Source organism: Aythya ferina (assembly GCF_964211825.1).
Source record: "Aythya ferina genome assembly, chromosome: 15".
Classification (NCBI taxonomy): Eukaryota; Metazoa; Chordata; class Aves; order Anseriformes; family Anatidae; genus Aythya; species Aythya ferina.
Window position 1 is genome coordinate 5,033,162 of NC_140314.1, and position 27,377 is coordinate 5,060,538.

General features: G+C 42.4%; 1 protein-coding gene across 5 annotated transcripts; it reads left to right on the forward strand.

Annotated features, from left to right (window-relative positions):
* Nucleotides 1–1,083: 1,083 nt before the first annotated feature.
* Nucleotides 1,084–27,331, forward strand: SNX8 (sorting nexin 8). 5 transcript variants are annotated; one of them, XM_084536420.1, is made up of 12 exons: nucleotides 1,084–1,318; nucleotides 2,058–2,133; nucleotides 11,963–12,153; nucleotides 14,153–14,270; nucleotides 16,974–17,095; nucleotides 17,461–17,541; nucleotides 18,509–18,669; nucleotides 19,080–19,212; nucleotides 20,296–20,364; nucleotides 21,180–21,329; nucleotides 21,726–21,875; nucleotides 22,607–27,331. In XM_084536420.1, exons 1-12 carry the CDS (start codon nucleotides 1,244–1,246, stop codon nucleotides 22,718–22,720), a joined length of 1,440 nt encoding a protein of 479 aa, XP_084392546.1. In that variant the 5' UTR covers nucleotides 1,084–1,243; the 3' UTR covers nucleotides 22,721–27,331. The 5 variants fall into 5 exon arrangements, with proteins under 5 accessions (XP_084392546.1, XP_084392547.1, XP_084392548.1 ...); XM_084536422.1 differs by lacking the exons at nucleotides 1,084–1,318; nucleotides 2,058–2,133 and adding exons at nucleotides 4,105–4,364; nucleotides 4,965–5,046; XM_084536423.1 differs by lacking the exons at nucleotides 1,084–1,318; nucleotides 2,058–2,133 and adding exons at nucleotides 4,323–4,420; nucleotides 4,965–5,046.
* Nucleotides 27,332–27,377: the final 46 nt, after the last annotated feature.

Consider the following 27,377-nt stretch of genomic DNA (forward strand, 5'->3'; position numbering starts at 1 on the left):
CCACCTGCCGCGGGGTGTGGGGGGGGGTAAAAGGAGGGTTTAATCCGCCCTAGGTTCCATGCGACGATGGTTTCGCCACAATAAGACTTTTAATGTGGATGGTGAGTGTTTGGGTGTCAGCTCGGTGCTCGGATGGCAGAGGAAAGGGGTTATTTCAAGCTTGGTGGTGCTGTGGTTTCCCCCGCTTGGCGGTGGTTGAGCCCAACATGGCGGCTCGGTGCAGGATACCGAGGTGGGGTTCGGCCGAACCATTCTCGGAGAAGCGGGAGGCGCCGCGGCAGTTAGCCGGCCGGATGAAGGCGCTCCCTGCGCTTCTGTCACCTCAGCGCATTTCTCAGTCCAACTTTATGCAGCCATCAGCAGCACGCCGAGCCAAAACCCACCCGCTTTCCCCAACTTAACACCACACTTTCCCCCCTACAACTCCCCGCCGTGGGCTCGGCCGAAGGCCGGCCGTAGCGCACGGGCGCTACCAAACCCACGAGAAAGGGGGAGGCGCAGGGCCGGCAGCGGCACCCCCCCCGCGGGGCCGCGTGGTCCGGCCCGCCGGGAGCCGCCACATCCAGCGCGGGCCCCGGCTCGCCTCATGGCGGCCCCGGCCGGGGCTGAGGGGAGCCCTGAGGGGACCCCTGGGGTGTGTGGGGCTGAAGGGAGGGCAGAGGCTTGCTGCCTGGCCCCCAGTCACCGCCAGGCCCGCTGAGAGTTGAGTGTTTGAGCCGTCTCTCAGAGTGGTCTCGGTGGTTTTTAACGGTGTTTTACCGTGAAGTAAAAAAAGGCACTCGCTGTCCCGCACCGTCTGTGCGGTGAGGCCGGCTCCATGCAGGTGGTCTGTCACTGACGCGACAAATACCCCTTCCTAATGTTCTCCTTTCTAATATTTTCCAGTGATCGGAAGCGTTACCTTGGCTGACCCTAGCATTTTAGTGTGACTTTTACACAGGTAACATTCTTTTCTCTCACACTGGCTAGCCAAGTGACAGACTGAGACAGCTGACCCCTCATAATCAATTAAATCATTACTTTTCAAGGGCTCTTAGGCTGATGCAAAAATACATTTTTCTTTCAGCATGCATGGCAGTATGATACATCCAAACTAGTGAAGAGAACCTGGGATTTGTCTTGGATGCCATCCTGACGCTTCAACGAAGGTTTTAGAGGAAAAAAGAACAGTTCTTGAATAGTTCATGTACATTTGCTTCCCAGATGAACACCTGATTTTGCATATTTTTGTTGTTTTGGCCTAATGGTTTCTTTCAAATCATCAAAACATTCAGAACAAGAATGCCAGCATAGAAATTTCATGAGAAGCGCAGAACAGGTATTGCAGTTAGTAGCTTGAATTAATAACGCATGTTTTATATTGCAGTATCTTTCATATTCTGATCAAATTTTGAGAAGGTACTCAAAGAAAAAGCAGCTTTGTAATTTATCAGCTAGTCACAAGATGTCACCCTCACTCTATTCAAATGTAATTGCTGGAGTGTGTCAATTCCACATTTAAGCTATGGGCAATGCTGGTGAATGGAAATGATGACTGGCACTTTGGTACTTTCCCCACCCCGTTGTGTCATGGTAGTTGACCAGACGTTTTATTTCCTGAGTTGCAAAAGCACTGATGTGTGAAAGTAAAGAAAAAGCTGTTGCTCTTCCTGCCATCACAAGCATATTTTTTCCAAATATGAGGACATGCTGTGGTTCAATCCAGGGTCCCAGCTGGATCCTCAAGATTATAGGTCCCTTCCAAGTGCATGAGTGCAGTCTCTCATCTATGTTTTAGTTGCCTGTAATGTTGGAAAAGGCAATTTTCCATACTACCTTTCTTCCTGTTTGCAAGCTGCATACTACTTCTACAATCACTTTGGTAAAATACTGAATTTAAATGCTCAGTCCACTTTCCTGCCATTGTCTGCTATTTGCACTTTCTCTTACTTTACAGCAAATTTTGATTTATCTTCTCTTCTCTTCCTTCCTTCCTTCAATTTCCTTTCTCCTATTGAAAACTTTCAAATCCCTTCAGTCCCTGTGCTACTATCTCACTGCTATTCTTTGTATTCCAGTCCTTACTCAGCAATGAGGGTGAGTGGAACAACTTTGAAAACCAGAGATTGTGTCTGGCAGCTGGAGCTTGTTCCTGTAAGTATTCCACATGCAAAAATGCTAATCGATGGGAAGTTTGGGGTAAGGAGTCCAATGAGAATGACGTATTGTGTAACACAGTTGTCAAAACAGAAACACTTCATGTATTTTGCTGAATACAAGTGATCTGAGAATGATGGAATTGAAAATACCGATTCCTAAACTGAATTCTGAAAGAGTAAGGAAGCTCTTATTTTTATGATCTGCATGAAATTTTACCTAATACTGATAGGACATACACTGAATGACCCATTGCAAGACCTCATGCAGTCCTGTACTTTTGCATTACATTTGTTACCTGGAAGTCGCTGACACATGCTCTTCCTTTATCTAGTGCTGATAGTTTCTTTATGCTATAGGTTTTCTGAAGTTTTTGCTGCATTTACAATAAATATGGAAGAGTTCAATAACTTATGTCAAGCACAATCTTTCTGGCTCTGTTCAAAAATCATTTCAGCAATTGAATTATTTCTTTCACAGTGTTTTTCTTCAAGACTTCTTCCAGGGATTGCAAAAGCAATCTTCAGTGTAGAATGTCTTATTTATACCAAATAAACAGTTATGCTATTAGCTTAAGTACAGACCAATCAAAGATCTATAGCTAAATGAGAACATGTTGATTCCTTCATTCATTTTCTCAAAAAATGCTATATAGGGGAAAAATTGCGTAGCGCTTAGTTTTCTGAAGTGCTGAGCCTGCAAAACTCTCCACTCGGCTGCTGTATAAACACGATTTGAAGGGCCTCTCAGCTTAAATAATACCATGCTTTCTTAATTTTCTACATGGATTTAGTCTGCACCCATGGTTGTGGGGAAATAGCACTGAGGGAAGAGGCAGAAGGAAAAGGAGAATCAGTCAAATCATTCATGTCTTTGTAGCAGCATGAAAAGTTTCAAGGGAAAGCATTGTGATTGTAATGACAGCTGAAAAAATTCCGACTATAATTTCCTGTGGTTTAGTTCTCTTTGCATATAGTGGAGATAATTGTTTATCTTCCAAATATTTATAAGGAACATTAATTAGTGAACGAATCCAATACTTTGGATGTTAGAAACAAAGCGTTATTATGGATTGGTAGCATCGTAATCTGGAGATCCAAAATCTATACAAACTTTTGTGTCTTGCTTGTTTGATGGTGTTTTCAGGAAAGCACTACACAAAACATACATCTTATTTTCTACCAGTGTCAGCCGTATCATTCCTGATTAATAGAGCGTAAAAGAAGTGGAAAAAAATATTGCTAATAAAGTTAGAGGCATTCATGCCTGAAATTCTTATTTTAGGCAGTTTTAGAAAATGTATTTGCATTTCAGATGTTTGTATTTCTACGCTTTCCTGAATAGGACAATGTTTGCTTCTTGTATTTACTTTTATTAGTGCATTCCTTCTGGTGCAAAGTATAAAATGCTGCAATTGCTTTTCCTTTGGAGAAAAAAAAATAATAATTATCTTCAGTAGTGCATCATAAAAATCTAAATACATCCAAAGTATAAAAAATATTTGGAATAGGAAATGTCCTGATCAAATGGCAGCAGAAATTAAATACCGTGGAAGAACTTAAGAAAATACACCAAGAAGTTGTCTCGGTGTACGTTACCCGACTCGCAACGTGCAGCACTGCCCCCTGAGCTGTGTGCCTTCAAGGACAGCCTCACTGCCACTGCCAAACATTTATTTCCTCACGTAGCACGCTGAATTCTGCCTGGCAGTCCACATCCCCACACCCACCACCTTTCTCAGCTTCCAGACAAAAAAAAAAAAATAAATCATTTTTGGAATAAAGCCTGCACTAGGCGTGTGAGCATATCACTTCTGGGAGCTACCTGAACGGCTCCTCGCTATCCCCGGCGCGGTTTGAGGCTCGCTGCGCCAAACCCAGCCCCGTGCCGGCGCCCTTGAGGCCCGGGACGCGAAGCTCGCGTTTGAGTTCGGCCTCTCCGCTGCCCTCAGCCTCCCGGACCCGCCACAACCACGGAAAAAAGGCCCCGACTCGAGCTCTCCCGCGGGGCTCCGGCCGCTGGGAGGCGGCGTGGACCGCCCCGATCCCCCCCTTCCACCCCCTCGGGGCGGCCCCCGGCCCCGTGCCCGAGGCGGGAGGCGGCCTCCCCCGGCCGCTCCGCCCGCGCTGCGGAGGGAGGAAGGGGAGGGCGGCCGCCGGCCCCCGGCCTCACATGACCGAGGGCTGCCGCGATGGAGGGCGAGCCGCCCGCCGGCACCGCCGCCACAGGTACGGGGGCGAACGCGGGGCGACGCGGGGCTCGCCTCACGCCGCCGAAACCTGAGGTAAAAAAGGGGCCGCCGTGCCCTCAGAGCCCACCCCCCCCGGGGCGGGTTTCGGGCTGAGCGGGGAGCCCCGAGGTTTTGGCCGCTGTCGGAGGTGGCGGCAGGGCTGGGGTTCGCCTGGGGATTTCGGCGGCTCTGAGGGGGTTTGGGGAAGGCTCGGGGAAGGTTGGCCCCAGCCCCAGGAGCCGCCCGGAGCCGGGGTGGCAGCAGCAAAAGGAGCCGTGTGGGGGGCGCTGAGGGGTGAGTCAGGAAAGTGACCGCTAAACTCGGTTAAACTGAGCAAACTTTGAGAGGAAAACGCGCCTCTAAAGCGCTCTGCAAGTGACTGGAGGGTCACGCTGATTGCTGCGTGTTTTGTTTTTTTCCTTTGTGAAGAAAAGCTGGTAGGGGTCACAGGTGAGTTAATATTTACGCAGGGTAGGGTGATTTGGTTGCATTACATTCAGGATCCAGTATAAGTGTTCTTTTGATTAGGCCTCTGACACTCCTGATGCAGATAACGCATTAATAAATAAACAAATTATTTTGGAATATTTCTGTCCAGGACTGATGTAAGATTTTGGGATATTGAGCAGCAGCCTTTGTGGAAAAAATGTCCTACTGTATCAAAGAGAGAGCTCACTCAGGTATGTGTTACGGTTTTACCATCTGCTTCAGGAGCCTTATAGAGATAAAGCTGAGCTGTCCTTGAGTGTTTCTCTTCTGATTCGCTTCCACGCTAGCGATGGTGCTTCTGTAACTGTCTGATCTACTCAGCCTTGTCTAGAAAATTCATCTTCCTTTGACAGAGATTATATTGTGTAAACAGAGAAAGCAGCTCGTGATCTTAGTGAAATAGAAGTGTGCCATGAAAGGAGGCATCTCTTTAATTTCTAGCATCGTGCTGTGGGTTTGGTGATCTTGGGAATTTGATACTCATACTGCACGTTTTCAGAGATCAGCAATTAGTCGGTGAGTGTTCCAGTAGGATCTATATCCGAGCATCCTGGAAGGGCCTATTGAGGCACACCTATAACAGGACACACACATTCTTAATTTCACAAGATTAAAAGTACTTTAACGCAAGCCAAAGATAAGATAACGTCTGATGTATTAAAGTCATTTCTGCTAAGTTACTTGTATTGATCTTTTTCTTTATTTTTTTTGGCTCTTGCTCCCCTTTGAGCCTGTTTTGCAATGACTGCAGGGAGCTAATCCAGGTGTGCTGTCTGGAGAGGAAGGGGGGTGTCTCCTTGTCTTCTGGTGGTAAATCTTTAACTGTGTGTGCAGCCAGTGGGGAGGTTTGGTAGGGAACACACTGTACTGCTTGCAGATGGTAGAATTTGAACATAACCACTTGGATTGCCCCCAGAATCTTTGAGCTGTAGTGGGTTGGCACGGGTTGATGGAGAGAAATGGGGCAGTTACAGGCATTGAACTGGTAGAAAAGGATGGGAGCTGTAATAGAACTTGAAATATGAATGACCTTGTTCAGAATACAAAGAATGTGTAAAAAGACCATCCAAAGGCTGGAGTGGCATGTCATTTTTTAATACTTAAACACTTAGGTCAAAGTTTTGCCCAGTGTAATTAAGAGGATGAGAAATGTACAAGGAAGATAAGAAACAAAATAAAATAAAGGATAATTTCTTCTGATGGGGTTTCTTGGAAGGGGATGTTTGTGGAAACTTGGCAATTTTATAGTTAAGACAAACTGCTGTTGTAAAAGACTTGTGTGGGAATGGAGGTGGAATATAGCTATGTGGCTAACGGCTGTCTGAAAACCACCGTCACAGGAGGCTTCCTGCAGAAGACTTGCATGTATTGTGTCTGAATTTTTACGCTTCCAACGTCTTTGCTAGAGCTGGGTGTGAAGGGGGATAGCTCAGCAGTCCTCCACTGGAAGCATAAAGCTGTCCTAGTGAGGATTTGACTTCCGTCTCTGTAGCCTTTGCGAACGTTCCTCGATGGACTTTACTCCCTTAATACTGTTATTTCTTCAGTTCACTGTATAGCCCCATCTCACTTTGTGTTTGCTGTGGCTTGGGACTGTGGCCGCACAGCTGACTGGCTGATGGAATGTGAAGGAATGTGCTCCTTGTATTCCCAGACTGGGAAACTGCTTAATTAATCACTTGATCTAACAGCATGGTTAAAAGAACAGGGCACAAGCCTTAAAGTTAGTTCTCTGTTCTGGCATGCATATCTGTGATGTTGCCTTTTTTTCCCCTTTCTTTCTGCGTGCTCTATTTGATGATGATACTTTGAGAAGCCTATAGCTGCAGGGGAATGCAGAAATGCTACCACTCTTTTCTTTTTTTTTTTTTTTTTTAATTATTACTAAATAAAGCTTAGATACCTCACATGAATACTTCTGAGTTGTAACATTGCTTTTGTGCTTCATCGTGGAAAGCACCAAGTCCTGAATAGCAATATGAAATTTAGCAATCTGAAGGGGAAAAAAAAACAAGCCACCACAAAACAACAGAATCATCCCCACGTCCTCAAAATAGAGGAAAAAACAACCCAGGCTAGCCAGCACAGAACACACATTTGATATGCGTGCTGGGAAGGCTGGGGATTTTAAGGAGGAAAGCAGAATGTTAGAACCTGTATCCCAACGTCTCGGCTTTTGGTAGAATTTGTTACTTTATCTTGTTTTGGCATTGGATGGTTTGTATTTACAAATGAAATGTTGGGAAGAAGGAAGGCCACAATCACACCATTTCTTAATGAGTGAAACTAAATATGATAACTTTCCTTGTACCTAGTAAGGAACACAGACCTCTCCTTTGTGTTGAACATAGATCCGGGGATTGCTTTTGTTGGTCAAAGCAGGCTGATTCTTTTACAGTGCTCCTTTCTAAATAATAACTGCGTGGTTTAAAGTTCCTTATAAAATAGGGTTGCATACAGTTGTCTCAAGAAGATATGTAATGCACTTAATAAGAAGAAAGTTTTTTTTTTTTTTTTGTGGGACTTCTGTTTTTTTTTTTTTTTTTTTTTTTTTTCTTCTTTCCCTTGTCTTTAGGGGATTTCAAATTATGTAAGGGTTTTTTTTCTTTTTTTAAAAAAAGGGGAAGGGAATGGACTTGAAGTTGTAGCCGAAGTCTGTGTCAGCTTTTAGAGAGGCTGGTGTGTGTGGACACTGAAAGGGAGTTCTGGAATTAAGGAGGAATGTGTTTGACAGAACAAGGGGGAAAGGCATTTCCATAATTCCTGAGGCTTTTCATGAGAAGACAGAAAGGAAGGGGAAATGCTGATGAATGATATTTACATTGCTGTTAGAGTATGCCTGGTCCAGGAGCCTTCAGCTTTGCCAGGAGGAAATCTGAGGTATCAGTGTACAAAAATGCATGGTTCTTTTACTCCCCTGCGTTTCCTGTGAGCTGGATTACCTCTACTCTGTAAGGCAGTGGCCTGTGATAACGATGAGGAAATCTTAGTTCTTTTTCCTAAAGGCTTTCCTTCCTTTCAGATTCCTTTCTGCTTATAGAAGATCTGCCACAAACGTAATGAGCAATTCTATGGCATCTTCTATATAAGCGTGTCTAATAAATTTAGCGGATTAACACCCAAGTATAATACAGAGTTACGCTTGGCAGCCATCTGTGAAACAGAGATAAACCCTCCAAATGTGGCTGAGAGAGCCTCAGTGGGGAAGGGAGATCTGTTCTGTGATTTGAGAGGTATGCTTCCAGTCCTTATATTGCCCCTGTTGCCTACGTGTGCCTGCAAAACTCGTGTGCAGCTCACCAGAGACCTGAAATTCCACACACACATGTGGTTGTAGAAGTTTTTGATTGAGGAACCCAGTAACTGCGGAGTTCTGCTGTATTGCTAGTTGTATGTAAGGGAGCTGTGAGCTCAGAGTGCTAACTAAACCTTGAAATGTGTGGCATAAAGCGATGTAGCGTTCTATTTGGGTTGTTCCTGGGATAAGTTTCTTAATTCCTTTCAGTCTAAAGGCTACCCAACTTCTTACCAAAATAAATAAATAAATAAATAAATAAAGGAGAAAAAAAGCCATGTTTTCACAGTTGTTTTCTTTTACAATAAAACAAAACAAAAAATCGGGCTATGCTTTGAATGCTTCTTTAAACTTCTATTTCTTGTCTTCTTGCTGCCTGCCAGTTTGCTCATGTGTATTCTTTTTAGCTGTTATATCAAGTTGTTTTCAGTTATACCAGGCTACTTCCTCATGTCTTATTGACACCAGATTGAGAAACTCTACAGTAGCAAAAGGATAGCTTTTACAAAAAGCTGATTGAATTTTATCTGCTTCCCTGTATGGGCATCCATTCCCTACCTCATTTCTATATTCATTTACCGCTCTATTTATATAAACTCTGTTAGATGATGATCTGAGACCAAAGGGAATGTTTTCAAAATTAGCTGTTCTCAAGGAGCGCGCGTGATGGGAAACAGTAAGTGTGTTGTTACAATGCATGTAAATCCTTGTATTGGTTGAACACAGGAGCTCATACCAATGAGCTCACACTATTATCCACCATTCCTGGCCAGGACTCTCCAGGCTGTTTCTGAATTGACTCTTTAGTAAGTAGAATGAAAGATGGGCTGATGAATAGTTTAAGGATACATTGTTCTGCAGGGTTAATGTTAATGCCAGGGTGGTGTTTTCCAGACCAGGTTAACGGTTCCAAAGTAATCTCGCAGCATTCTCAGACTGGTGTTTGGGGGTGCACGTTCACCCCGACTAACTGTCTTGTTGACGTGGAAGAGAGATGATTAGTTAAACAGTAATTATTCAGGCTTGTTTATATGACTTTAGATATTTGGACAAGGTGGGATCTAAAGAAACTACAGAGTATTTCAGGAAGAGCCAAATGTGTGAACTGCTGAGAAAAGAAGGTATTTCCTGAAGGTGAATTTTAGAAAGCAAATTTAGAGAATAACTTGATGAAAAGTGGCAAAGTATTTCAGATAAAAGAAGCAGCATGACTGATTTGTTGAAGGAACGTCGAGTCTTGACTAGATCTCTCTGTGGGGCTTCACTCTGCACTTGTCTTTGGGGTAACGTGGGTTCAGGTCGAGTAGGAGAGACCTTTTCAACACTGGGGGCTGACGGTTTGGATCATGCATCAGATTTCAGGACTTACAGGTGAAATACTGAGGGATTCACAGCTCATCCTGTTGGTCTTTTCTCCCAGTACTTATCTTTTCCCACTGGGAGTTTCAATAGTTCAGATGGTGCCGAGCCCCAGAGCAGGGAGCAGTTTGTGCCATGAAATCCCTGCTTTGTCTGCTGGCCAGCAGGAAAACGGAAAGCAGGGAGAGTGGTTCAGCAGGCAGGAGGAGTGTTGTGCTAGTGCAGGTTGGCACTGCTCTCAGGAAGCAGGTGGGCTGAATTTTGGCTAGCCCCTTTGGGGAGACTGGCGTGCTGTGACTTCCCCTGAAAGGTGAGCTGCTGGTTCAGCACCACAGAGGACTGTGGAATTCTGTCAGGGCGTGTGTGCGTGCAGGGCAGAAATAACAAAATCTCTCGTGTCACGTTGCATTTCATTGATGTGTCTTGAGCAATTAAAACCAAGAATTAGAAGGGTGTGCACCCGGGGAACCGCTGCTCTGGGGAGTGAGGCTGTCTTGTGCTCTTTGTACTACTCCTTGTGTGTATTTTTAGGGCTTCCCCTTGGGAGAATGGTTTATTATAACTGTGCTGCGCCACCAAGTATCAGGTGGGAGGATTTTACTACACGAGAAAACCGTGTGCTTTATTCTCTGAATTTGGAGTTCTCTTTCCTCCTTTCCTTCTCGGTTCAGCATCTATCTGAAAAGTGGATACACAGGTGTGTGTGTTACCACGTTATCCAGCAGTGTCCCTTGTCAGCGTTGAATTAGCTCGAGTTTTCACTACAAATTTCTGGTAATTAACTGGAACTCTTCAGAAGCTGTTTGTAGGTGGGGCTAATAGGCGATACATTACTCCATTAAAGCAGAGGTGTTAAGACTTGCTTCTCTGAGTCACGTTCGCAGGAATCGGGAGCCTGATGAGACATGTGGGATAAGGTCATTTGTCCTGGATTAGGTTTGGTTTCCTCAAGTCATTTACAAAACAAAGGCTGCAACTGTCTGAGGAATTGGAGGTTGCCTCCCCGTTTTCCAGGGCCTTGAGCACGTGAAGGAACAGGTGGGAAATCCTTATCAGGAGGTCAGGGCTGTCAAGGTAAGGTTATGAATCTGTATCTTCCTGAGGGAACTTCTTACCAACCTTTTGAACTATGTATCAAGGCTCACAGGAAAAATTCTTGCTTCTATCATGTTACTGTCTTCTCGTAATATCAAACTTTTAGATGTGTTTAAGAAGGGCTGTAACTTTGACACGCTTGCAAGGAGGGGATGGTTAATGCTCCTTAGCTTTTCTAGGTGGGTTTTCGTCAGTGGATACAACTTCTTTTGTAAAAGAACTTGCTCACAGTATCCCTTTTAAACAGATGAATGCAGACTGGAAGCAACCCATCTGTTCCAGACCCAGGTATGGGTTGAAGAGATTCCAGGGTTACAGCCACATTTTTCACCCTGTTGCTGGCTTTTCATATGTGTAAGATGGGTGGAAAAAACGATAGCTTTGTAAAAACAGTGTAAGCTTTGTTTGCAGTCTCATAACACGGAGCTATGAAGGCAAGTTCAGATAGTAGGCTTGAGTCAGTCATTAAGAGAGCGTTTTGAATCATCCTCTTTTCCCCTTCTTTGGTATAGTCTGCCTTCCAGGGCCATGCTCTTAGAGCCATCTTTATTCACTTTTGCATCTTGCTGGGAATTTGTTAGGATCTCTCTCTGTCCAAAGCTATCCAGCTAAAGCTGAATTCACTGTAAAAGACAAAACCAAACAAACCACAACAAAATAACCCTATCCTGTTTGTTTTTTAGCTACAAGCAGTAGAATTGATGTATTTGGAAGCTATTTCCTGAGCTTGCTGTGATGGAGTAAACTGTCTTGTTGGTAGACATTACTGGGATCCTTGTTCTCCTGCTATTGAACTTAAACATATTGACATAGTAAATTACCACAAATCATGCACGCTCTAGCATACTGTCATACGCTTTAATATAATTATGTCAAACAAAATGTCTCTTTCCTTTGTAATGGCCTGTGAAATTAACGTATTAGATTTCTGCAGTGCAGTAAAATAGGACGTTTTCTTTACTTCCATGAGTTGTTCTAGGCAGGATCCAAAAGTGCTGAGCTAGGGTTTCGTTCATTTTGGCAGATCCTTCTGTGGTGGGAGCTGGACAGACAGGAAATGCAGGCCTCCTAGCTGATTCACGGAACAAATTTGGCCTGTGATTCTTCTTTTGCTTAGTGGAGATGGCTTTCTGACTCGGTGTAATTGGTAGCACTCCTGGGTGTAGCGAAGAGGGAGGTTCCAGTGCCTCGAACGTGTGGGAAGTAGCATAGCCTCCTGGGGGAGGAGTGGCTTCGGTGCTCTTCTGGTCATGTTGCACCACTGCAGGAGCACCGAGGGAACAGAATATTTTAAGGCTCCTTCTTTCAGTTTATCTTTGCAGGGTCTACTGGACTGTTTCTCCCTTTTTGTCTTTTAGATTTGGCAAAGCCTCCAGTAAATGAACCGAGGGAACCGGAACAATTTCTAATGCAGGCGCCCCAGGGAAATCCACTGCTGCTTTCCCACACCCTACAAGAGCTATTGAGCAAGGATAGTGTGCAGGTGGAGCTTATACCTGAGAAGAAGGGCCTTTTTCTGAAACATGTGGAATATGAGGTTTCCAGCAAGGTAATGTGAACAAGCAATGCTCTTAGTGAGAATGTGTCTTCTCAGGAATGTCCACGCAGTTGCTTTTGGCAAAGTCTTGTCTGATTGATAGGTGTGTTGGGTGATGCTGATTTTCAGTAGGCCGGTTGTATTGATTTGCTCTAAATGCACCAACCCAGTGCTTTCTTGACCTTCATTTTGGCAGTATGGGACATCTAGCTGAGGTCTGGTGTGTAGTCAGCTAGTTCTGCAAAGTGAGTGGATACCATCAGGAGTGCTAACCCACCTGAGCTCTCTAGAAAAGCAGATGTGCAGCATAAATGGAATGATTCTGTAAGGGATTGGTGTGTCCTATTGCATATTTCAGACTATTTAGAGCTTGTGAAGAAATCATATTGTCCGTGCTAAACTGCAATCCTTTATAAACATAAAAGGTACTGCAAATAACTTCCGCAGAGTCTAGGCCACTTCCAGTTTGCTTGCCCTAAGCCTGACCTCAAGGTTCTGCTCTTGATATTAGTGAAGACTGAAGGTGGTGTATCTTTTAGTTATGGAACAGCCAGTGAAATAGCTCTCCAGGATCTTCTGTGTGTTTTTTCAAGACAGAAGTTGGTCCTATTTAAAATGGACTATGAGCAATTTGCAGCTTCCAGTCCACCAAAGCACCAGTTAGTGAGTAGCACTCAAACTGTTGCGGTCACCATTGTCCATATTCAGCATCGCCTTTGGGTCACTTCCCTGCAGTGACGGCCAGGGCTTTAGGCTGTGTCTGTAAGTTTCTCAAAGACTGTTGTGTGGGGGGAAAAGGGCAGACAGGGAATGTTTCTGTGGGCTCTTTAGGGCTCTGTTTCTTCCTGCAATATCAAGACACTATTGAGATCCTGGTGGTCTCTCTAGGTATTGAATTTAGGAAGAAACCCATTGCCAATTCCTTTCAGTTGCTGTCGTCCCTCTCAGTTCTAGCTGTAGAACTATGCTTCTGGGAGAAGAAACAGCTTGGCTTTGCACTTCATCTAAGATCTGCAACACAAATCAGCATCAGATTTCAAATCAGACAGGGGGAGGCCCTAAGGGCTGTACCCGTTGTGCTCCAGTTATGTGCCTCGTTGCTTTATTTCTGAAAATTCATAGTGTCATAGTAAGGGGTGTGTGATGTGCAACACAACAGTAGTGAGAATGCAGATAGTCATATGTAGGCTTTCTTACTAGCTGTTCAGTAGATCAATGTGTAGTAGTTGTGTTTGGTTTTTGGTTTTTGCTCTTATTTTTAATTATTTTTTAATGACTTTTACCTCTCAAATATCTCCTTGTAGCTGCCACTTAACTCCTTTTGGAATGAATGCCCAGTTTCCTTGGTCTGTTCTACACAATGATCTAAGGCAGAGTTAAAGGCTAAGGTTTTAATGGATCTTTAAGTGTTTGTTTATAGATCTAGCATCAATAGAAGGTCTCTTTTTGTCTTACGAGGTTCGCTTAAAAGGTCAGCCATTTGGGCTAATACTGAACATGTTCTAAGTTTGTTTTGCCACCTCTGGATCTGAAGCTGATTTAAGGAAAGTTCCCAGGAGCTAAAGCAGGCACTTGCAGTACTTCAAGAAAGGAGCTCTTTAGGGCACTTGAGTATTGGCACTAGTTCTAAGTGTTCTGTCTGATTTGAAAGAACAGGGAGTTTGAGGAAGTGTGGAACCACTACAGATTTAGATAGATTTGCCATTTTTTAGGAAACTTCTCCTTTTCATTTTCTCTCGTGTGTGAATGGAGTATGACATAAACTTTTACCTGAAATCTTACTCTCAGAAGAATGTTACCTCTATTCATAATGGAAGGGTGGTTGCATTTAGAGACTTTTCTCCTTGTTTCCCACCACAAGACCTCTAAAAATAAGGAATATTTTATTTCTGCAGCCCTTTTGTGAGATTTTTTTCCTTTCTTTTCAGTGCAGCTGATGGTAGAAAATTAATGGAAATGCTCCTCATTGTCCAGCCTGTATTGATTTTTCTTTTTTTCCCCTCTATTACAGAGATTCAAATGCTCGGTCTACAGGAGATATAATGACTTTGTGGTGTTCCATGAGATGCTGCTGCAGAAGTTTCCATATCGTATGGTGCCAGCACTGCCACCTAAGAGGATGCTGGGAGGTAAATTTGGGTCACTCTTCTGTCTGGAGGTGTTGCAGTGCGAGTATGATCAAGATGAAACCAATGAAAATAAATACTTGAAAGAATTTAATGTCTTTGCTTCTGCTTGGCTCAGAAAACAATTCTGTCAATTTAATACACAGTTTGGAGCTGTGAATTACTGCTGTCTTAGAAATCTTTAGAGGTAACATAATCTAAAGTTTCAGTGTGTGTGTGTGTTTTTTTCCTCCCGTACATTTTGGTATCTAATAACCTTTCTGGTAAGATTCAAGGGGTAATTCTACACAGGAGCATGGCAGAGTTGCAGCTATCGTATTTTTAGGAAAATAGGTTATGAAGATCATGTGCGCTCTGTGATGATGCTTTGAGTGTAGAATTGCTACTGTACTGTTGAACAACTCTAGTATGTAGCACAATGTGCTGTTTTTGAGGTGCTCAGAATGGGAAAGATTCATGGAAGCACCATTATTTTTCTGTAGTGAGAGAAGACCAAACATTAAAAAAAACAAAAAACCACAAAAAAACAAAAACATTATAAGGCTTTAGACTGCAGAGAAACTTACTGTGTAAAAACAACAGCAAGTATGTAGGATAACCAGAAATTAAAAACTGAGGCTGGAATGTCAGTTCACTCAAGTACATTGTAGCTATTAGAATAGAAACCAATGAAGTATCCCAGGACTGAAATCATATTGAAGTTCGTTCTGCTGCATTTTTCAATAATCCAAAATATTGGCATTGTTTTTAAACTTCTATTATTTAAAATGATGCATATCTGTATAAAATTCTATCTTGTTTTATGCTTTATCTATGGAAGAACAAGCTCATCACTGGTTTGTCTCCTGCCCGAGCTGCTAAGCTTGTTTAAAAAAATAATTGATTTCAGTCAAGGAATTGGTGAATTGCTACAATAAAAAGGAATTGGTAAACAGTGAACAGAGCAGGGTTTATAGCAAACAAGAAAAAAGCAAAATAACACTATTGAAAAGCTTCAGTGGTCATATTTTTTTTATAATGGAATGTGAATTGTAAAGACCTTTCTTTTGAGGTTGTGAAAACCAGTCTGTTGAATTTGGCCTGATTCAATGTTCTCAGCCAGAATTTCCAGAATTTCCACTTCATGCAACACCTGTGAGCAAAGTGACCTTCTCTGATTTATCTTGGTGGAGAGAGGATGCTTGAAAGAAGTTTCCAATACATATAATTTGTCAGTTGCTTATTTCCTAGCGTTTCTGATGTGTTGATACTTCTGTGCGTTCACTGGTGCATTTCTTCCCATACATATCAAATGTTTAAAAAAAAAAAAAAAATCTGGCAGGATTTGTTCCCAAACTGCGCTAATAGTACAGTTCTAACATAGTCCACATCTGCGTGAAGGCAGACAGTGGTGATTGCCTTTAGTCCAGTTACTCTGAATATAGAAAAGCTGCGTAAGTGGTGTTAAATAGAAACTGCAAACAGGAAAAAGGAAATGGAATGGGTACTTCTTGTTTCTGAGTAGGTTAATTTTCTGATAAATGGAACAGTACAACGCAGGATTTGACAGATCAGTGTAGATGTGTGACTCTTGCATATTCCGTAGTGCCAGAGCCTGACGGATAAAGCTGTGTGACTTGTATGCTCCTGTAGTAAGTTACACTCTTACCTCCGGGTTGGTATAACGTGGTCTTGGTAAAACATGGCCTCACATCTGTCTGTCAGATGGAGGAAGATTGATAGTCTGCTCTGCTCGTTTTGGACGATGGCAGCAAACTGGGACAGATCCTGTAGGAAGTGAGTAGATGACTTCTGAAATCTCTGTGTAGGCTAAAGTATGAACAAAGCACAATCAAGATGTGGAACACTAATGAATGAAAAAAATAATTTGATCGCCTTACTAAAGATAATTATAGAGACCTCCTGCAGCCTGCAAACTCCCAGCTTAAACGTGAAGGCACCTTTTGTAAACTTTAGGTATCCATTTGCCTGTGCATTCTTTTAATTTCAGTTTTGCTACTTCCTGTTCCTTCAGATTTATTTTAATATAGTTTTCCACTTTTCCTGAAAAGATGCTAGCACCTCTCATTTACTGCTTTGCAGCAGTATCACCTGATTGAAACTCTTTCCTGCTTCAGGAAGGGAGATGAGCTGAACTTCTTTTAGTTTAACAAGTAAAGACTTTGGTTGGATGTGCTGCAGACTGTGATGCAGATAGATCTTCAGAGTACTTTCAGAAGTCTTGCATGAAAAAGATGGATACTGATACTGGTGAAGCAACTGGGGGAAAAAAAAAAGGCACCATTTGCATTGCAGTAGCACCCAGAAGTCCCAAACAAAACGAGATCCTCTTTGGAGGCCACTTCTGGAATTCATTCAGAGGACTAAAGATCTTTGCATCCCCACAGTTTCTAAGCAGAGCGTTCAGATCTTAGACACAGTTGTTTATCCTGCTTACTTGACCCATCCTGTGAAAATCCACCCAGGGATATATGTGCAGGATTTTGGTAGGATGTGAAGAACCACTTGGGGGAATTGTTGTCCTGGTGGTCAATCTAAAAGATGTGTTTTGGAGAGCCAACAGAGTACTGGTGACCATTCTTTGGTTTTGCTGAAGTGCTTTAGCAAGGTTTTTAAGTGTAAAGAAATTACTGGCTTTCTTTTTTCTCTTTCTGAGCAGCTGTAATATGTGATCTATTAATTGAAGTTTAATGTTCCTTCCTGTAGCTGACCGAGAATTCATAGAATCAAGAAGGAGAGCTCTGAAGCGCTTTATAAACCTGGTGGCTCGACATCCTCCTTTCTCAGAAGATGTGCTCTTGAAGCTCTTTCTGTCATTCAGCGGCTCAGTGAGTACTTGTTAGTGGCAGTCTGAGTTTGCACACCTTCCTGTAACTGCTTTCCTGGGCACAGAGTTCAGAACTGCTTTTGACCTACAGATTGTTGCTCCCTATGACAAGGAACATTTTCTCTCAGTAGATATTTCTACAGCTGGATAGGGGAATGTAATTGCATTTGATGCCACGAGTACAGGATTTTGAAAATGGTAACTGTTCTTAGGGGAATACATGTTATGATTTCCCTTGAACTAAACTTAACCTGGATAAAGCTGTACCTGCTAAATTGTGCCTTATTATGATAATATGAGAGACCCGTGTGAACTGCCTGTGTTTCACTTAATTCTTGCGTGCTCATTTGATTCTCTCTTCTTTAGGACGTACAGAATAAACTAAGAGAGTTGGTCCAGGGAGTGGGAGATGAGTTTATGACCTGCAGATTAGCTACCCAGGCCAAGGTACGTATACGTATTGCTTGCAACATATAATTCGGGTTTAAATGGCTCTTTCCTCTGGGTAAATCAGTTACAGCGTTTGTTTGATGATAGAGACCTTAGGTAGAGGAGAGTTGTTTCCAGAGTTTGAAAGACTTTTAAGCTTGTAATTTTTATAGAAAGTATATTTGACTCTTAAGGACCTGATATTTCTGGCTCAGTAGTGGTTCACAAACATGAGAAAGATTAAACAGTGAATCCTGCTCAGAGTGTGTTTCTTAGTAGTTAATTGTACTTGCATACCAAACAAATGAGCATACCACACCATTTAAAAGCTAATATCTAGATTGATATCTTCCACGTGTGTTCGTGTCATTGTTCTTTATTTTTCTCCCTGTGGGAGAGTAATTTTGATTGTTTTAGAGAAGTCAGAAGTTCTGCATTTATCTGCTTATCTCAATGATTAGTGCTACAGCAGATTTTAAGCATACATTCTCTGTGCTCATTGAGCAATTTTAGATTGAGTTGTTGTTCAGGTTTCTGCACTGCTAGCAGAAGATTTTGCAATTGGAGCTTAATTCAGGCTCTTACTGGTGATGCACAGGTCAAAAAGAGCTTAGCTGAACTTTCAGTACGTGCTTGACTTTGCAATGCTGGCAGTTTAACAGCTTCAGATCAGAACCTGTGGGCTTGAAACCTCACAAACCCCATTTTAACTTCATAGTAGAGTTGCAGATTTTGCCGACTCTGTCTGCACCCTGTATTTGAACCTCTTTCCACCCCTGAAAGTTAGGGGTATTTGTACATGTATGACATCTGACTTGGAGATCTAAATTGCAAAGCTGAACTCATCAGGGTTGCTGCAGGGTGGAGAAAGAAAGAGAGTACAGAAGAGAAGTCTGTCTCTCTGCTGACTATAAAATGTGCCCAAAATTAAGATATGGGAGTATGTCTCTGCTACATCCACTAGTAATCTCTTGCACTTCTTCAGGACTTCCTTCCAGCTGACATACAGGCCCAGTTTGCTGCCAGCAGGGAACTCATCAGAAATATTTACAATAGCTTTTACAAGCTTCGGGACCGTGCAGAGAGGATAGCTTCTCGAGCCATTGATAATGCCTCGGATCTCCTCATATTTGGAAAGGAGCTAAGGTAGGTTGGGAGAAAGAAGATTTGCTAATGTGGATATTTCTGCTGTTGCTTCATAACTGAAAACTGCTGTGAGGTTTACTTGCAAATGGTCTGGTAAGAATGGGTATTTCAATGCATGCTGTAAGTTATAATCAAGTTTTCCTACTGCAAAAGAAGAAAATGCATGCTTTCCTCTAAGGTTGCATTCCATAAACCAACAAAAATAAACAGCAATATTTTGATGTTCAGGTACTGACCATGTTATCTCTTCCCCCACTATATACACAGCACTATTTTTGTGGCTGTGCAGTGGTAGCTCTGCACTGTGACCTGTTTAGACTTTTGAAACTCTGAACTGCTTTCTGCCAGTAAGTGCAGGTGCTCAGTGGAGTTTGTCTCCTAGTTTTAAACATTAATTTCTGTTCTCCTAGTGCTTTAGGCTCAGACACTACACCGCTTCCTTCCTGGGCTGCTTTGAATAATAGCACATGGGGGACTCTGAAGCAAGCCTTGAAGGGTCTATCTGTTGAATTTGCACTTCTGGCAGATAAGGCTGTGCAGCAGGTGAGTGATTTTATTTTTTTATTTATTAACTTTTTGTAAAATGAGGAAGATGCATTGGTGCCTTTAGAATCACAAATTCTGTGGGGATAGGCACTTAAAAAGTTTAAAAAGGAGATTGTAGTCCAAAGTCGCATCCTCCGCCACCAGCCTGCTTGTTCATGCTTGAATGAAAAACCTGTACTGTGTTTAAATGGGGAAAAAATATAATGGGCAAGGGCGTGGAGAGAAAGGCATGCTATTTTTCCTTCTAAATGGTTATTGGACAAGTTAAGTTGTGCTGCTCCACTGAGCTGTCCAAAAATCCTGCGTTCTCTTATTTACCTGCTGCAGAGAATCCAGAAGAATTTCTGAATCAAGCTTTGACATTCACGTTACTTAAACAGTACATGAAAGTCATTCAGACAGAAGTGTCATATTCCTGTGTAAGCGTACAGCGTGATAATGACTGTTAGAATGATGTGACATCATGACAGTCTGGGAAGCAAAAATAATAGTTTTGTCTTCGTCTCATCTCCTTGTGTTAAAATACTTTGCATACCTTTATAGATCTGTTGGACTGGTTCTTTTTTTTCTGCAGTTTATGCTCCAGAGAGCTCTATTGATATAGGAAGAAAAGGCAGTATTTAGAAAAAGGAGGAAAAAATAAAGTGGTGAAACTTAGCTTGGTGTCTCATTTGTGCTTTCTGGTGCATGAACTATTACGGGGAATATGCAGGTATTTATAGATTTAATGGATTAGTTATCTTGTAAGAAGGAAAGATGAAAGATTAGAGAAGGCTGCCAAAGCAAAAAATCCAAGGCAGAGAAAGCTGGAAGGACTGACATGCAGGACTGCGAAACTAACTCCTCTTGTTATAATGATCAGTCAATTGGAAAAGCTGTTCCTGCTCCAGTCAGATCTTTGTTCTGCATACTGAAGACTAAATGCCACTGTGACATCTGAAAGATTTTTGATGCAGTTGTGTAACCGTTGATATGCCCTGGGGAATACTGTGGAGAGCCTGTGTGGTGTAAGGATGTGAAGAGCTGTGATGTTGGTTCTTGCCAGGCTTACATAAAATGTACTTTTTCCTTGTTTTCTAGGGTAAACAGGAAGAGAATGATGTGGTGGAGAAGCTGAACCTTTTCCTGGATTTACTCCAGTCCTATAAAGTGAGCTCTGCTGTTCTTCTGCCAATGAAAAAGTTGTTTAGAACAAGCTTGTGCTTTTTAGAGGGTGTAACGCAACTAGATGGAAAACTGTGAGGCCAGTTCAGAGGCGCACTGGGCATCTGGCAGAGGGAGGGGAGTGGCTGTTGGCTTTAGTTAGCTCCATAGCCTTACTGATCAGCTATTCTTGTGATGAGATCTTGCCAAATGGCAAACCCCGCAAGAAATTCAGAAATACAACTGCTTGAATTACATGGATCAGCTAACCATTTTCCAGATTTAGCTGCTTCTGAGTCAAAGCAGTGAATTAAATGGCTACTGTTAGGCTCATGGAGACAATTCATGAGTTCAGTCACAAATGAAAGCGTTTTTGTTGATACTAATCTCACAGTCAAATGCACTTTTTAGAAGCACCTAGTGAAACTGTGCTTGGCAGCTGCTCCTGACATTCCCAGGCCTGGACTGAAATAGAAGGGCACTGGCAAGCTATTACTATGACTAATTGCCAGCACTTAATATTGAGAAGGTCACGGAAGATAAGTGGCCTGATAAGATCCAAAATGTTGGCTGAAGTGATGCTCCAGATTGCTTAGAACCATACCACTGAGCTTAAGTGGCAGTTTAGTTTCTTGAATTCCCATCTGCCAACATTTTTTTGACCCTCTTGAAAATAGAAACAAAAATCCGCAGCGGAGAAATTACAAAGTATGATTATGTGTTTGTGTTCCTGATGTACTTGGCTTGCCTCTGCCTGCTGTCCCTCAGCACTCTGCCCAGTTCCCACTAAGTACCTGGTTTTGTTCTTTTTTTCTGTCAAGGACCTATGTGAAAGACACGAGAAGGGGGTGTTGCACAAGCACCAGCGAGCATTGCATAAGTACAGCATGATGAAGAAGCAGATGATGAGTGCCACGGTGCAGAACAAAGAACCAGAATCAGTGGAGCAATTGGAGTCTCGGATTGTGGAGGTAGGGCAGATTACTTGGGAGAGCAAATGGTGGTAGTGGGCTGCTGTAATGACACCGCTGTGCGGCTCAGTCATATCTGCAGAAAGCCATTAGCCAGAAATGGTAACTTGTACTTCGGGTAATTTGAGATACCTGCTGTGCTTCAAGGAAAATGTATTTGTTTTCCTCTATACTTATTACTGGCTCGCTGGCAACATGTCATTTGCAGGAGGTGTGGAAAGCAGCATCCTGTGCAGTTGCTGTCCTATCAAATGGGTCCAGGCACTTCTTTTTTAGGTTCTTAATAGGCGTTTGAATTGCCAGAGTGGTGAGGAATGCTGTTTTGACCTACTACAAGTGAAACTCCTTGGCACTGTCTTCCTGGCATTGTATTTGACTGAATTCCTCTTCTTTCAGCAAGAAAATGCTATCCTAACTATGGAGCTGCGGAATTACTTCTCTTTGTATTGCCTGCATCAGGAAACACAGCTCATCCACATCTACCTGCCTCTCACCTCTCACATCCTGGGGGCCTTTGTCAACTCCCAGATCCAGGGTCACAAAGAGGTGAGTTCTTCTGGCCTATGCTCTTTTTCCCAAGATACAAACGAGAATTCTGAACTAATTTATTTTCTCCTGCGGGTCTTCTTCCTAAGCATCTGTCCAGCTCAGATCTTTTAAAACTTCTTAAGTTACCTAAGGTATTTCCAATAGGGAGTGAGGATCAAGGCTAGCCCATCACCCTTTTAAATGACTGCATCTTCTTATAGCAAGTTGTTCTGGCTGTTTGGTTTTTTTTCATCTGTGTGTGGCTTTACCCAAAAGATGAAAACTGTACTGTTAAATAACTAGCAATTCTGTAATGAACGATGTGTGCTTGCTAAATGAATCTGTTTTTTTGCTGTGCTATGGAGGAATATGACAAGGAAGAACTTCTTTGTTTTCTCTTTAAATCTAAGAGCTCCCTTTTGTTCATCCCTAAATATGAATTTCAGCATTCCCCATGCACGGACTTTATTGCATTCGTTGTATTACAAAATTTTTTATAACTGCAGTTTGTTCCTTCCCTTCAGTGAAGGAATTTGACCAAGGTATGGGAAGCTTCCCCTCCATCTCTGCTCAGTCAATGTAGCACCAGTCTAAAAGGAATGTCTGGGTCCGCTGGACTTCTCCAAAATGCTTCAGAAAATTTGTGTTGTGGTTTTCAGTATCCTGAAATTGCTGCTAAAATCCAGTGTGGTGAGATAATAACCTATCTTGTTGTCTGTTTCTTTTCTCTCCCTTTTTTTTTCCCACAGATGAGTAAAGTTTGGAATGAGTTGAAGCCGAAGTTGAGCTGTCTCTTTGTGGGACCTAGCAATATGCCAACTCCACCATTATCACCTCCAGAGGGAAACTTCTTCTCCAATTAATATTCTGAGCATCTAGCATGGAGCAAGAAGTGCAATCAAGGGAGGGGTGGGACCTCTACCTCCAGATGTTAGAATGGATCCTCCAAACAGCTTTTTTTTTTTTTTTTTTTTTTTTTTAAATACTGCTGCTTTGAGCTGCTCTCTGATTTAGACAGACTGGATGTGGGGCAGAACATACAGTTGTAAAGACAGTCTCTTAATTTTGAAATGCTCTGGGGCAGAGCTGGTTTTTGTTATCCAAAAGACACTCGTCACAGGGTCAGGATGTGACACGGTGCAGTGAGGGCTGCAGCGTTACTGCTGATGCCTCTGCATCTTGTTCTAACAGCCCTCCAATGATATTTATCTGCATAGATGCGGACAAGCTTCTGAAGTACTGAGATGAACAGGATGTCTGAGGCACGTGCTTACAGAAGGGAGGTGGATTGCCTTTTAAGCTTGGGAGGGAAGCTGAAAGCCATCCCATTGATAGTTGTCTGGATTCGATTTCTTACTGCTAGGCTTTAGAGCAAAAAAAAAAAAACATGAATGAAGTGGTTGGATTCCTTAACCCAGCTGGGCAGATGTCAGTGCTGCTGTGACACAGCAATTTTCCCAGTGAGGCTTAGCAAACTGTATGTCATCGTTGATTCAGCTCGTGGTTGCAGGGCAGCCTAGGGACTTGCTCACATTTCTCAGTTTGGGGCCAAAGATGGCTGGGTTCAGGAACTCAGAGGAGTTTGCCTGGCATAAATGAGCAAAGAATTAAACGAAACACTCCTTAATTGTAAACCACTCCTATTACACAAGCAGAACAGCTACAGGGTAGCTTGTTTGTTTTCTTCTGGAGGTTCTGACATCTATCTGCTGAGTAGCTGTTTAGGGCTACTGGAGAACTGCTGACCTGATGGCTGGTGTTTCCTCTGGTCTAGTATCAGATGAAGTATCCTGTTACACCAGTAGGCTGGGACGCAATGCTGATGAAATTGATTAGCAAAAATCAGTATTTATCAGGATATTAATGTGTTTTCTGGCTCTGGATAACATTGGTGTGTGAAGAAAAGACAATTGAAGTGACAGTTCTTTATCTCTAAAAGGAGCACGGCCCTCAGTAATGTTTTGTTTTTTTCTTTTTTTTTTTTTTTTTTTTTCTGACTGTGATAAAGGGACTAAACATTTTCCATGTCTCACTTTGTATCTCCAGTGACTTTCCCTCATGAGGGAAATGGCAGGGGGGAGAAGAACTTGCATGTCATGTTACTGTAGAGGAAATTGTGCATATCCTCTAGAGAAACTGATAAGTGAAAAAACTGCAAACGTGTGCAACAAAACTCTACATGAATAAGACTCCCCTGAACCTACCTTCTGTGGGGCCAAATGAGTTGTCAAAGGGAAATTTGAGAGATGACATCTTAGCGTTTTCTCTGAGTGGGTAAAGAGGAAGCTTATTAACAGGAATGAATGCTTGCTGTTAAACTGGAACCATTACAGTATTTTCCCTTTTGGGGGTACTTTCAGTAGTAGGAAATATATTTAAATCACTTAAATCCTGTAATCACAAAAGCTTTTTTTTCTTTTGTTTAGAAAATTAAATGCAGTATGAAGATCTTCCTAGACCAGGTGGAAATTATGGGTTAGTTTCTTCATTTAGGAGTAAGATAATAAGCTATTTGCCCAGATTCACGAGACAAGCATATCCATTACATACAGCCCTCCCCCCCAGATACGTGGTAAAGTGCACTGAATGTGGGTGAATTTCTTGGGTGCTGAGCCTTAAGCGTGTAGGATGCCTGGTTTAACAACCCTGCTCAGAATACACTATCAAGAACTTTTTATAGCAGTTTAAATGTTAACTCTCTTCCAAGTCTTTCCTCCTACGTACTGGCCTTGTCCATTGAGGCACTAACTGGAAATGGCTGTGGCAGTTCTGATTCCCTCTCCTGAAGATTCCCAAAGTGACGTGGAAGAGGTTCTGCTCATAAACCAGAGCAAACTGGCTGGGGAGGGAAATGATTCTGCAGTATAATGACAAATGAGACATTGTCTCAAGAATGGCACAATTTGTTTTGTTTTGTTGCTTGACATTGCCTTGATTAGGAAGATAGTTTGTGGTTAAAAGTGCAAAGAACATTTTACCGTATTTTTGGATGCTCTTCATTTCTCCTATCTGTAGAAGGTGCTGGCTGGTTAGAGATTGTGACTTGCTTTGTCTTAGTCATCCTTTGTTTTTAAGGGTCGTTTCATTGATGTGAGCAGTCAAATTGAGAAAACGCTGTATGTTTTGGAGGAAGATCCGATGTTTTCTATGTTTCTTGTTTGGCTGGGATAGATGACGAGGGTATGTTCCGTGGGCTAGTACTTTGCAAATTCTGAATGAAACATTGCACTTCTCACATTTAGAAAAAGAAGTTGCAACTTCAGACTTCCAAAAAAAAAAAACAAAACATAAACACATAAACAGAGTTGGGCTTTAGACTAATTAACTTATCTTTCCTGCTCTCCTTCAAAGCAATTATTCTTTAATTCAAAAAGTCTGTAATTCAAATGCACAGACTGCTACATGTGTGCATAGAGCACGTAACCTGTAAAAAACTGGAATTATGTTGATTTGAGCAAACACCCACTCCTCCACTGTCAGCCCTTGCCTCTTGGAGGACAACAGTTTTGGGGTGTGATTTTCTTGTTTTGCTTTTTTTTTTTTTTTTTTTTTGCCCAATCTGTTCACCAAGCGTTTTGAGAATGCAGGCCAGGTATTCTCAGAGTTGATACAGCTAATGGCACTTTCAGAGTTCATTTCATACAGGACTGTCAAGCTTCTGTCTCACTCCTGAACAATGCACACTGTTTCATGCAACCCTTCGTTTGCAAACCTTGCTTCTGGTAGACTGGTCAGTGTGCAACTAGCAGTGTCACGTTTACCTCAGTAGGTGAGGGATTTTCTTGCTGTACTTGCCCTGTTCAGTTTAGGAATGTGTCGGACTCGAGGAGAGCAGCATCAAGTACAGCTTCCTTGCTCTAGAGGAATGTAGCAGGGAATTAATCACGTTAATTTCAGTTCTCTATCCTAGTTTACAATGTAGGGGAGCCAGTACTCATTACCTCTATGCTATTGCCCTCTGCAGCAAACAGTTCAGCTATGTACAGGGGAGAGAACAAGACTTCAGTTGTTGGTCCCGTTGCTGGTAGAAGGGTAGACTGCAATAAACACTAAGCAACCCATAAGCCTAACGGAAGAGCGTGTGCTGCCTAGCCAAGAACTGATAAATGTAAGGTGTAGCACCAAAGAGTTAATGTGCCTTCTTGGATGGAAGCTTTCTGCATAGCGCTTGAACTCATGGTGACTTCCTTGTGTTTAAAATAACAATTGGAGAAAAGGCCTCCAATTTTTTCTGTCAGTGTCTCTGTCAAATATCATGGAGATACCAGGGTAGTAAACAGTGGAGAGCCTGAAGAATGTCTTTATCAAAAGGGCTATTTGTTTTGGTCACTGTTAAGGTCACCTCTGCTCTGAGCTGTGAAGTGGCAATATACAGGCTTTTTGACTGATACCGCGTGTTGAAAAGCTTCCCAACCTCTTAGTTTTACAGTACAACTTTGGTCTTTGCTTCTTTCCCTCTCCTTCCATCTGCCTTGAACTTTGCTCCTTGTAACACATTTTCCACAGTGCCTTGCTGCATTCCAGTGCTTTTACTCTTCTACTTTGATCACGCAAGGGTGTAATTCCTGGAATTTGTAAGAGGCTAATTCAGAGTCTTCAATTTCTGCTGTTCCTAGAAGACAAAGAGCACCAGCTGGGGACAGAATCAGCCTCCACAACTGCAGCAGGAACAATAAATAGTCACTACTTCTTGACATGAGCTAAAATTCAGTACTGGTGGAAGTATCTTTGTAAAAGGATTGAATTGACCTGAGAATAGGGGATAGCAAATACAAGTGCAGGCCTGAGCCAAACTTGTTCTTCCCCTACCTAAATTCCTGGAGGAATAGGAAGTAATTTGCTCCCTCTTGACCATGCAATTTACAGTTTCCACCAGGAAATAAATCAAGAGAACATAACAGGTATCAGCTGCCAGTCACTCCCTTTCCTACCGTGCAGTAAGGTTTTACATCCTGTTGTGAGCAACTTACACCCTTGTGCTTATTTTCTCTCCTCTGCTTGCCTCAAGCCATTCTCTCCACTAGAACAGTCAGAAACCCTTATTGCTACGTCAGAGGCAGAGGTATCAAAAACTCCATAAATAAGTCATTGTGCAGCACAAAAGGAAAGGTAAGGGTATAAGATGTTAACTCTTATCCTTTAAGTCTGACCTGTGGCTTATTGAGCATACGAAGAAGGGCATTTTTGGGTGGTATAAATTATTCAGGACTGCTGGAGGGAGATGAGAAGAAACAATCTTGTTCAGAGGGTATGAATTTTGCCTGCCTGGAATATCTTGTATCTTTGCTTTGCTCAAATAGCCTTATGTATGAAGCACTTTATCCAAATGCAGGAATTAAAGAACTATTACTACAGCTGGTAGACTGGAAATGTTTACAGATCCTATATTACATTCCAAGATTCTATCTGTAAGTGTTATATGTGTTTGTAAAAGTGTTTAAAAGAAAAAAAAAAAAAGACCTTGTATAAAGTTACATATGTGATGTGTTATTTCTAGCAGTTTGATGCATCTTTCACTCC

Excerpts from the sequence above, each read along its gene's own strand:
- SNX8 (XM_084536420.1), top strand. The coding sequence starts at position 1,244 with ATGGTTTCTTTCAAATCATCAAAACATTCAGAACAAGAATGCCAGCAT. Across the intron at positions 17,542-18,508 it reads GATTAGCTACCCAGGCCAAG|GACTTCCTTCCAGCTGACAT; the intron begins GTACGTATACGT and ends GCACTTCTTCAG. Across the intron at positions 19,213-20,295 it reads CAGATAAGGCTGTGCAGCAG|GGTAAACAGGAAGAGAATGA; the intron begins GTGAGTGATTTT and ends CTTGTTTTCTAG.